Genomic DNA, 11,758 nt, shown 5'->3' on the forward strand with positions numbered 1-11,758 from the left:
ATCAAAACCGCCTAATTAGTTCATCTCTTGTGGCATGGTTGCACTAATAGAGTCCACCTCTCATCATGTCCTTAGTTCTTCGGATGCACCAAGTTCTCCAAATTTGCTTCACATGTCATCCTTCGTTAGGTCACCTACATAGTCCACCTATTGTCATTTGGTCCTAGAGTTTAGCTCGTGTTAGGTCCTAAAGTCATTGCATTAAGATATCCAATCTCTCTCAACTTGCATTCCTTTATTAGATCACCTACCGAGTTCTCATTCCAAGTCGTCAAAGTTGTTGAACTACATCGACATGAGTTGACTCCATTGTATTACTCCATTTGTGAACTACCAAGTAATACACAAACGCTCTCAATTGACTAACCGGAACATGCTACTTCAAACTTGCATATAATCTGAAAAGAGGGTGTTTGGGATGTTCTTGGGGATGTAGCTCAGATGGTAGAGTGCTCGCTTAGCATGCGAGAGGCACGGGGATCGATACCCTGCATCTCCATGAGATTTTACCTTTTTGTTATGACTTAAAATATCTTAAACCATAACAAAATGTTGCCATGAGATTTTTTATTGGTAAATTTATTTTTTAGCACTTTACGCGATGGAAATAAATATATATTTAGGAGATATTTTAAAATCTATAAAAAGTACGAATGATAACATTTTTTAAAAAAAATTGGATTGTTTGATTGATGTTGAGCTTTGATATATCATTGTGGAGTTACTAGTACCTCGCCTGTTATCCTTCCACGATTGATGACGGGTGGGTAATAGCTGCTCTGTGAAACCAGCCTGACTAAGTGCCCTCAACACTATGAATTGATCAAGTCAGGCCTACGCCCAACTCTTTCGGTGCACCATCAACTTCGAATGGGCAGGTCAGCAATCACATGGTTAGCCCACATACCAAAGCTCATCGACAACATTCAAACCACTCATTGCCCCCACATGGGGTCACAAGCTGACACAACTCAACTCGGCGATCGAGACTACAATAAAATGATGAACGTAGAGATCATCACTATTTTTGAGCTTTTATTGTATATCTTTCACGTTATTCATGTTACATTTCTGCGTTTATTGCATCTTTTATCTACGCATTTGGCGCATATTTACTATTTCCTAGATCGGAGGTCTGCTTTCGTTTTTATGCATTTGCAGGGCAGAAATGGAGCGGAAATGGGTAAAACGGAGTATATATTGAAGACAAGGCCAGACAGGGCCGTGCCCCCCAGGCACGGCCGTGTCTAACCCCCAGAAGGAGCCAGAAAGCCAGGCACGGGCGTGCCTCTGCCCGTGCCACACTCCAGAAGAAGTGCTGTGTTGGGCCGTGTCTCACAGACACGGCCGTGCCCCAGATCAGAGCCAAGTCAAGTACTGGCCGTGCCACACAGGCACGGCCGTGTGTTCCAACAGAACAAGGCCAGGGTTTGGCCGTGCCTCACAGGCACGGCCGTGCTTCACACCAGAACGAAGTCAGGTGGCCGTCTCACAGGCACGGCCGTGCCTCAAGAAACAAGCAAAGACCGGGCTTCAGACCAGAGAAGGGCCAGCTCCTGGCCGTGCCTACTAGGCACGGCCGTGTCCCGCACCAGCAAGGAGACAGCACATGGCCGTGCCTCTCAGGCACGGCCGTGCCACTTTTCCAGGACAGAGCTTCGCTTGGGCCGTGTCTCACAGACACGGTCGTGTCTTCTTCCAGAGCTTCAACCGTACCTGGCCGTGCCTAATAGGCACGGCCGTGCCTTTTCCAGAATGAAGACCACACATGGCCGTGCCTCTAAGGCACGGCCGTGTGTCTCCAGCAGGCCACCTCCAGAAGCACCCTTTGCCCTGGCCGTGTCTGTCAGACACGGCCGTGTGACGGGGCCGTGTGCAGCGTAACTTAGGGCATATAAATAGCATCCTATGAGCCCTAAGCAAAAGGGAGAGACCTTGGGGAGTGTTCTTGAGCCGCCGTACCACCATCCGGAGCCGAAATCGACGATCCAATCATCCGATTGGAGCTATTCCTCCGTCTCCGTTCCGCCGACGAGAAGATTGCAAGCCGGAGAAGAAGAACTTCATTGATAAGTCCTATTTCCCCTTTTCTTTCTCTAGTCTAGGGATTAGGATGTTATTTACATTTCTTCTTCGATTTGTACTCTCTCCGTCATGGAGTAGTTCCTTAGATTCTAGGATGTAGGAGATTCGAGTGTATTGGATGATTCTATCTTGTGGATTTGTATTTACCATGTCTATGATATATGATTGCATTTGCTTTATGGATTGCTTGTCTATTGTGCTTGTATGGATGATGTGAATGTAATGGATTCAATTCATAAGGATAGGGATTATTTGTGGTTTAAGGATGTATTAGGCCGTAACTGCCGGAGTGCCTGTGTGACAGACAGGAGAGCTACCAACCGGGCGAGTCCGAAGACACCCTTAATTCATAATGAGTCTCTATGAGAGATAGCTAATGGCTATAGTGAACTAGGAAGGGATCCCTTAATTGGGTATTCAGTGACAGAGAGTAGTACATCAGTAGTAATGCCGGAGTGCCCGTGTGACAGACGGGAGAGCTATTAACCGGGCTATCTGGTGTCGTTCCAACCTAGGGATCGTAGCATTAGGAATTCATTGATTATTCCGAGGAAACCTGACGAGGTCTAATTGGATATTTTGGTTAGAATCTCTGCAATTGTAAGGATATGGAGGAATGGTAAGGAGTCCACAGTCGATCATTCAATACCTCGAGGATACCGAAGTCCTAGGATCGTTTCACACCCACTGCACTTAGTCGATCTTGTCTTTGGTGGAGGTTTAGGAGTTCACTTTCACCCCCACTTTCCACAATTCAACCCCAAACAAATCGGATCTCTCCAACTCTTCTTGTATCGGTTTAGCGAATTATTCCACAGTCCCAGTGGATCGATATTTTATTACTTCGACGACACCCGTATACTTGCGGGCGCTGTCAAGTTTTTGGCGCCGTTGCCGGGGACTGTGCGCAATTTTTCTCTAAACATATACATTTAGAGTTCCGCTATTTCTTTTCTTTTCTTTTATATACAGCTTCCATTCATTTATATTCTTTTGATTTGTTGATTGGTACACTATTCTTTTTGCATATACTATTCTTTGGTTCCAGGATTTAATTCATTTATTTTATTTTGTGCATGCGCAGGGCCAACCAAGTGGAGTTTCCCTTAGACCCTGAGATAGAAAGAACTTACCGAAGGAGACTTCACACCCAAAGACAAATTATTCAAGAAGAATCTTCAGTCACCATGGCCCAAAAGTCACTCAAAGACTACGCAGCACCACATGCGAGAGGCACAACATCTTGCATCGTCATGCCAAATAATGATGCCGCAAACTTTGAAATCAAACCGGGCTATATATCAATGGTTCAGCAAGCTCAGTTTGGCGGCGGACCTCATGAAGACCCCAACCTACATTTGGAAATATTTTCAGATCATTGCAGTACAATGGGAGTACATGGGGCTGGATTTGACGTTGTAAGGTGCAAACTTTTCAAATTTTCTTTAAGGGATACAGCTAAAGCTTGGTATTACTCTTACCCCCCAGTGGGATTTCTTCTTGGGAGCAGCTGGAACAGTGTTTTCTGAACAAATTTTATCCCCCAAGTAAGACGGCCTACATGAGAAACATGATTGCAAGCTTTCAACAACTGGATAGAGAATCATTATTTGAAGCTTGGGATAGATTTAAAGGGATGTTGAGGAAGTGTCCACACCATGGTTTGGAAAGATGGCTTATCATCCACACCTTCTACAATGGAATCAATTATCAGACTAAGGTATATTTGGATTCTGCTGCAGGAGGAGCATTAATGAACAAGAGTTTGGCCCCTCCAATCATAAAGAAGCAATTTACCGATGATGTTGAGGAGGAACTTAGTTCTTTGAAAGTGCTTGGGAAAGGGATGTGACACTATGGCAATTTGAAAAGAATCACCATCAATGGGCCAATGACACAAGGATTGGTGCACTGAAGCAACGACAAGATTTACGACAGTGCACGAGAGCTGTCAAAGGCCAAGCCAAGCAAGAGGCAGACTTGTATTATGGCGAGCGGATGCAAGGATTGTACGTGCCAAGTCCGAGCATCTGGCCAAGCGGACTTGCGGAAAGACGTAGGCCAAGACATGTGACGAGGCGCATGCCAAGCGGCACAAAGAATGGAGCAACAATGGGTTGTTTTGCCTAAGTCTGTGGTGCAAGAATTGGGCCAAGCACATGGCGTGCAAGCTAACATTTAACAATGGTGTCAAATCAACAAGTGAGGTGGACAAGCAATTTTGCCATGTAAGCAAGGGTGGTTGTTGTACCTACTTTGTAACTACCGTAACTTCCAATGTAATCATTGTATATGCATGATAAATAGGCAAGGAGGCATTAGCAAGGGTGTGCATTCTTAGATGCGTTCTTGTGTGCAATTCTTGAGGGATTTGTGAGAGCAAATCTATACAGTAACTTGTATTCCTTTATTATTATTGTGAATAATAATGATTGAGAGTTTCCTGCACATTGTTGCTTGCTTGTGACTCTTGCTAGTCATTCTGAGAAAAACATTCTCTAGTGCATTGGGGCACTTACAGAGGCGCAGGAAAATTTTGAAGCTGAAAGATTGACCCTGTGACAACTAGTTTCAGAACCTTGCAAGATGGCTAGAGGCAATCACGAAATCAAAGAAAGGATTTCAATAATTTACAAGTAGGATGATAGCATCACCAATACACAAAAAAGAAGAAAAGGACGTGTACATTTCGATTAACCTCATTTCTAACATTGGGCGGCCAAACATAGATTTCAGTATTTACAATTTTGAATATCATCTCCTCCTTTTTTTTCCCAATTTTGAAGTTCTCACCGTCTTGCCAAGTATCTACAAGTACCATTGTCTTTGCTTGTCATAATTCTTTATAGAGCTGCTGTAACACCGTGTTTGCTTTCATGATGGAGGCTAGAATCACTCAATCAGGCCGTCGACAACCCCATCATCAGAAAGCATGTGAAGACTAGATAAACAAGAATCTGCTCTAACTGTTATCTAAACAAAGAGTGTTGATAACCAAGGATCAGCTCAAATCAAAACCAGCATCTGCACTTATTGCATAGACTAATTTGGTTCTCATTTGTTCCGTCCTGTAAAACAAAATGTATGAAGCCAATAAGATGTGAGAAATAAAAAAAGTTGGCAAAAACAGTATAGAGGATCAAACATTAAGAATCAACATCAGCGAATCATGAATAATTGTAAAAGTAGAGAGGTCTTCAGGAGATGCAGACGCTATAACTAACACAATCTGCAGCTTTGAACTAAAAACTGGACCCAATATAAATGGTAAAGTTTGGAATATTCATGGCTTTCATAAGAAAAAGGTTAAAGAAAGAACATAAGTTACAAGGTTCACTTAAAGAAATTATCCTAGTATTTCCCAGAAAATGAAACCACATGAAAAATTGGTATATTGACTTTTGAAGCTCTGGAGGTAACATACGTTTGATATGGAGGTAACTTCAGCAAATTCATGCATGTGGCAGATGTCGGTAAACGGTCAAGATCTTCTTCCACAAAATCAAAAGGAGCAGCCCTATTTTCAGCAAAACACCAACAAAATGTAAGCAGTCAATAAGCATAAACGGGAAAAAAAAACTAGTTGAATAAACCTTTGTATGCAGAACTTTGGTTCAAGATACTTGAAACCAAGAAGTGGCCCTCTGGAACAGCCAGTCACAAACCTAAAAATCATAAAGGGGAGGAAGTCAAATTTAGGATGTGTCAAATATCCTACAAGCTTAAAACACCATGAAAACATAAAAAAACTTTAAGAATAACCTCATCAAATTTTGGCATCGTCAGGAAAAAAATCAAATTTGTTGGAGATACCAGATACAAGTTTAGCATGCACATTAAGTTCAAATTTTAGCAATAACAGAATTTGTGGGTGCACGGGATTTAAGAAAAATGTTAGTGTTTGGTCAGCGCATTAGACTCCAATTTTGATGGGCTTGGAAGTTAAAAGCAAATGCTTGTGTGAGAAACCCAAGTGCTGGCTAAATATAGAGGTTGGGTACAAACAATGAAACACATCAGGGATTAGATATCAAGGAATGAAACAGCAAATAAGGTCTCTGGAACATTAGACTATTTCAACATTCTGACAAACCAATATATAGGTTCATTTGCCACCAGATGAAAGAATGATCCAAAGATTAAAAGCCATGATCTTTTTAGAAGATTACACGAACAATGATTGGCACAAGATTCAAGAAAGTAACAACAATGGCCGTTTTAGAAGCATGAGCAACTAAGAAAGATACACTTGACAGAGCAAAGTGATAACTTAGCACAACCAAGGGACACAAAATAAACAAAGCTGGTTCATCCAAGACCCATGGTGGAAAAGAATAGTCAGTATCATGTAGAAAGAGAACACTGAATGAAACCTGGCCATGAAAAGTGGCGAATAACATATGATTCATAAGATAACAAATAGAGAGAATACATCCCAAAACAAAAGGGGTATATACATGTGCAAGAGTAGAGTCCAAGTAGCTTTAGTGTAGATTTTTTGGTTCTACCATACCATTTTACTAAGGTGTGTGAGGGCATAGACTGATGAAGAATGTCATTGCAAGATAGGAATGACTATAAAATCTAAGAAAAGTATTACCAAGCATTTCACTACTAGAATTTTATAGGGACATCAAACTAATTTTTGATTTCGTATTAAAGTAATAAAAAGGAAAAAAAATATTTCATTAGAAAACACTATATTATTCTAGTTATAAAGAGTTTGAAATTAAAAGTAGGATTGACATGACTTAGACCTAACATATGCAAATGAACCAAAGCAAAAAAGTTGTAGGGCACTTTGATAGACACACTCCTTGGGAAAAGTGATCAAATTACAAAGTTAGCAAAAATTTGCACTCAAGAGACTGAAGAATAGAAATACTAAGACCATGTGCTTCTTGAAGAAAAGGATGAGCAAGATACAATGCAACTCGAGATGATATAGTGTAGCCAAAAGTGTTGACATCATAGGGAAACAGGACATAATACGTTACCAAGTTAGTAAAATTCACACACAAAAGACTGAAGTATAGAAATACTAAAGGCCATTTGCTTCAAGTATTAAAGAGAAGGATGACCAAGATGACTGTAACTCAAGATAAGAGTGTAGCCAGAAGATTTAACAATAGTGAAGGAACATTCAGTCAGTAAAGCCTATGAGATTCATTCCCTACATCAATCACCTTGTCAGAGACAAAGCAAAACAATTCAAAGATTAGTAAGTTGACTAATGAACAGCTAGCTCAATGGAATTGTAGGAACATATGAGATAGAAGAAAAGAAGGGCAAGGGTGAAAGTAAAACGTCTCTAATATCCTTAACCAATGAGTGAGACCCATTGGCTATCACAACACTAGTATGACTCATGGGGGTATAAGAGTAAAAAAGGGATGTGTTGCCAGAAATATAACGCCCTATATTTAGGATCTAAAAAGACGACTGAGGTACGTGATAAAAATGTAGTAGTGGTACCTCTATGGGTGAATGAGGTAACTAACCAAGGTGATGCACTAATAGTCATATGAAGTTGAAAGAGCAAAGAGTACTCTACAAAATTTGTAAAAATATAGTTGTCTGACTGAGTTGACAGAGGAGCATTAGACTAGGATACATTAGTAGAGTTTGAGGCAAATGACCAGAGGGGAGGGGGAAAACCCGTGAAGAGAATAGAATGTATCACTTGAATTTGTTCTATCCTCTAGGGAAACCACCTCATTATCAGCCTTCACGATCACCTGATGATTCTCCGGGAGGTGAATCAACTACCAACACAGATAACATCTATACACATTGGATAGAGGAAAAATAGAAGATTGATGACATCAGATTCAAGATCTCACTATCTCCAATTCAAGGTGAGTAGCTTGGAGAAATATAATGGTGAATAACTTATCAATGGTGGTCCTACATCTCCTAGTCATCAAAAGAGGTCGAAAGGATACCTCTAAAGTTGATTGCGATACTTTGGAAATGACCTAGTGGTCATCTTTGTGTCACTGTGGTGTATCTAAAATAGACTATCAATGACATCATAGGCATGAGAGATATCACCTATATAAAGTCAGAATATGTGTGGGTCTTGTAAGAGGAAAGATAGCAGCGAAAAATGTTCAAAAGACTTGGAAGAATCGATTGCCATAAAAGAGCCAATAGTTAAGCATCTATCCACTCCCACAATGAACGAGTGAACTCATTGATCTTGAAAACTCAATTAGAAAGGATTAGTAAGGTGCTCTAGTTGACCTTGATCCACAAACTATATAGGAACAACAAAGATTTTGTCCATTATGATGATCACCGACCTTGAAATAGTGGAAATAGTACCAACAAGAGGCATCAGAGTAGTGGCAAAAAGATTTTGGCATTCAAGCAAATTAACAACTGCTTGCTGAGAAAGGAAAGCTGATGGAGGAAGAAGGGGCAACCGATAAGGAAATTGGATCTAGAGAATAAAGGCAACTTTGCTCAGTTGTAGCCTTACAGGCCGCAAGAGTGCCTCATCTCTTTTTCAGAATAAGGATAGGAGACCACACAGTGCTACAAGTGTTGCACTGCGCATGAAGAGAAGTGCAATGTTAGGCAATTAGGCCTAGGCAGGATGAATCGATGGACCTCTGCTCACTGCTTCATAGGGGCAGGCATCAAGCAATTGAGGTGCAATGGAGCTGTTCACAAGGAAGCCAATGATGAATCAAAGTCCACATCATGTGGATGAAATGAAGATGCTAAAGAGAGGTGTTACAAACCTGACTGATGATATCCATTGAATGGCGTGAAGAGAACACTAGCATTGGTTAGGCAGTGGAAGATTGGGGACTTGGGCATCGGCTCCGATACAATGTGAGGGGATAATGATTATAATCAGTTCCCTAGGTAGAGCCCCTCTACCTATATATGGATATATTGAGTATACGAGACATTACAAAATAGACCCTTATACCTTTACATCTTTACATAAAGACCCATAATAGTATAATACAGCATGACGCACACCACTCAGACTTCTTATTTGGCAACTTCCACCAGTCACTAATATAGTACATTGTCATAGCAGAACATGCTTAATTCTTACAACTAGTATAAAATCTCCATCTTATATAAGAAAAGGCTTTATCTAAAAATATTCACATTACTCCTAAAGTCCTAATACAACCTAAGCTTGTACCACTAACGGTAAATTTCCTGAAAACAAATTACCTTTGTATAATAATTCTAGATTCTATAAGCATAATTTATTTGTTTAGCACTACTGGTCATTGATCAATCGTAAACTGAAAACACTAACATCAGCCTGGGAAATTCCTATTGAATTTTAACTGTCTATCAAGTTACTATAACATTCAATAATGGTTGCAATAAGCATTCATGACGTTATATTCTTAAAAAATATATCATAAACTGGTATTTAAAATTGAAAACTGACTTGAGGAATTTTTTCTGGTACTCCAAAGAAAAGCTTTTGAGCACTTCCCAGAACATCACAATGACCTGATGATCCTGCCAAGAGAACCAACATCAGTTCTACAAAACTAGTAAAGGTTCTTGATCAAATCAAAAGCCAAAAAGAGTGGGGAAAAACTCCTCAACAACATCATGATTTCATCAAACTTTTGCAAGCATTTGGCTATATACGAATAAGCTAACTCAAATAAATTATTGTACAGATGTAGAGAACCAACTTAGTCATAGCACTTAAAGTTACCGGAAAAAGCAACCATAGGTTCTATAAATTAGCATGAACCAGTGGTGTAGCACAAGGCCTCACATAGAGGGAATTTCGCATGGAAAATTGAAAGGGGAATTTTATTAGTCAAGCATTCATCAATACATAAGATAGCGACACTTTTATAGACTAAACTCAGACAAAACTAGGAAGAAAATCATAAATTTAGAAATAAACTAATACTAATAATTCCTTCCAAAACATAAGATATTACTCAAAATGAATACTAAGGGTAGCCTGGTACTCAAAGCTTCCGCCAATGTAGGGGAAGAAGCATTACCCTACTAAAATTTAATTATAATGTCAAATCTCAATTAATTTGCATCGTCCTCCCCTACCAAGAAGCATTCATCCTATTGGGTGGAGAGATAAGACTTTCCAAATCACCCTTTGCAGCGCTAAATATAGTGTAAAGTGGATATCTAGTATAAAAAAATAAAAAAGGAGGTGCCTTTGTAGAAGATGGGCCAAGTGGTCATTACTTAGTATGGAAGAGAAAATGCACATTTCTTCGAGCACAATGGACATAATGTTAGTCAAGGTTAATGAAGCTGAGCCCAAAACCAAGCCAACAACAAAGCTACCCAATCTTTAAGAAATCCCCTTCACCTTCTCAGACAAATGCCAGTTTGAGAAAGAAAAGGAGTCGAGTTATAGTACTCTTATTGGCTTCGCCCATAACCTTATAGTCAACTGTCGTGCCTCTCTTGTAAGTCATCCTCCAAAGGTCAAGAAGATTCTAAATTACAAAAAATTTTCCAGAAGACTTACTTGATGAACCATAATTCAGCACAGAATTTGTTTTGAGGTCTTAATTGAATAATCTTTCATACAATAACATGAACTACAAGGATCATGTTGAATTAAATAGGCAAATCAAGAAACTCTTACAGAAAAGCTTCATTTACTGACAAATAAAAAGATTATTTGAGAGCGTGCATTATTAGTTGTGTCATCAACAAAATCATTGTTAAGTATCGAACTCTCACACCTAAACTTGAGGACATACTCAAAAAAAAAAAAAAAAACTTGAGGACATACTCAATTTGATGGTAGAAGCTTGATGGCTCTCTAACATTGATTTGCATAGTGGGTACCATGAAATTGAAATCAATATTAGCAATGAGTGAAACACTATTTTTAAGATTGGATGGGTGGATATATTTACAGCATTAAAATCCTCGTAAAACAAAAGATACCAATTCTAAAATAGAATAATATCAAAAATCAATTACAAATTGAAAGTTGAGATCCCAATTAATTTGCATCAACCGGCATTCAACAAAGAAGGTAAGCAAATAGTTCGATAAAAAAAATCAAGGAAATTGTCATGTAACAAGAAATAGTTTGCCCAAAACATACATGATGGTAGCCACCAGCATAATGAGTGTTTGAACGTAGATCATCCACATCCATACTTTCAAGTGACCCTGATATAAGAAGCTGGAAGAAGAACACCAGAGTGAATGGTGAGGTGCTGCTTTATAAACAAAACAAAAATAATAATAATGCAACGATGGTAAAAACAATTAATTCTTGGTCTATACATATGATTTAATGTGGTTTAGTCGATGCAAAAAAATAAGTTAAGCATACTCTGACCCATGTATCTCATAAAGAGAATCAAGAAAAATAAAAGAGAGGAAATGCAGATCTTAAAATTAGTCACTCAGATAAAGCTAAAAGTTTCCTAACACATAACAAAGAGCTCACTGAATACGTTAATTGAATTTCTTTGGGAATAAACTCCAGATCTAGAATGATCACCTTAAATTGAAAGCAGTCATGATACCCAACATTGCCAATCATAAGCAGGGAAAATTGAACAATAGTTTTGATTAAGATTTATCAATGAGTTGATATAGTTGTTCAAGTGGAATAAGAATGCATCTACCTGTGACTACATCAAACCCATCAAATTGTCACTCAAAATACCTAAATTTCACT

The 11,758-nt window shown here is 39.2% G+C and overlaps 1 protein-coding gene and 2 non-coding genes across 3 annotated transcripts; 1 reads left to right on the forward strand and 2 right to left on the reverse strand.

Moving 5' to 3' along the window:
- Positions 1-426: 426 nt before the first annotated feature.
- Positions 427-499, forward strand: TRNAA-AGC (transfer RNA alanine (anticodon AGC)). Its single transcript has one exon. It is a non-coding gene; the product is annotated as a tRNA-Ala (tRNA).
- Positions 500-3,644: 3,145 nt separating this feature from the next.
- LOC141816636 (small nucleolar RNA R71) lies at positions 3,645-3,750 on the reverse strand. Its single transcript, XR_012600719.1, has one exon. It is a non-coding gene; the product is annotated as a small nucleolar RNA R71 (small nucleolar RNA).
- A 926-nt stretch (positions 3,751-4,676) lies between these two features.
- LOC141816634 (E3 ubiquitin-protein ligase UPL6-like) lies at positions 4,677-11,251 on the reverse strand. The gene is made up of 5 exons (XM_074704378.1): positions 11,174-11,251; positions 9,512-9,585; positions 5,679-5,750; positions 5,510-5,602; positions 4,677-5,153 (listed from the first exon to the last, which is right to left on the reverse strand). Exons 1-5 carry the CDS (start codon positions 11,225-11,227, stop codon positions 5,087-5,089), a joined length of 360 nt encoding a protein of 119 aa, XP_074560479.1. The 5' UTR covers positions 11,228-11,251; the 3' UTR covers positions 4,677-5,086.
- Between the last annotated feature and the right edge of the window lie 507 nt (positions 11,252-11,758).

This window comes from Curcuma longa, unplaced genomic scaffold (assembly GCF_044706935.1).
Source record: "Curcuma longa cultivar G26 ecotype Majalengka, Jawa Barat unplaced genomic scaffold, ITB_CL_G26_1.1 contig_17498, whole genome shotgun sequence".
Lineage (NCBI taxonomy): Eukaryota > Viridiplantae > Streptophyta > Magnoliopsida > Zingiberales > Zingiberaceae > Curcuma > Curcuma longa.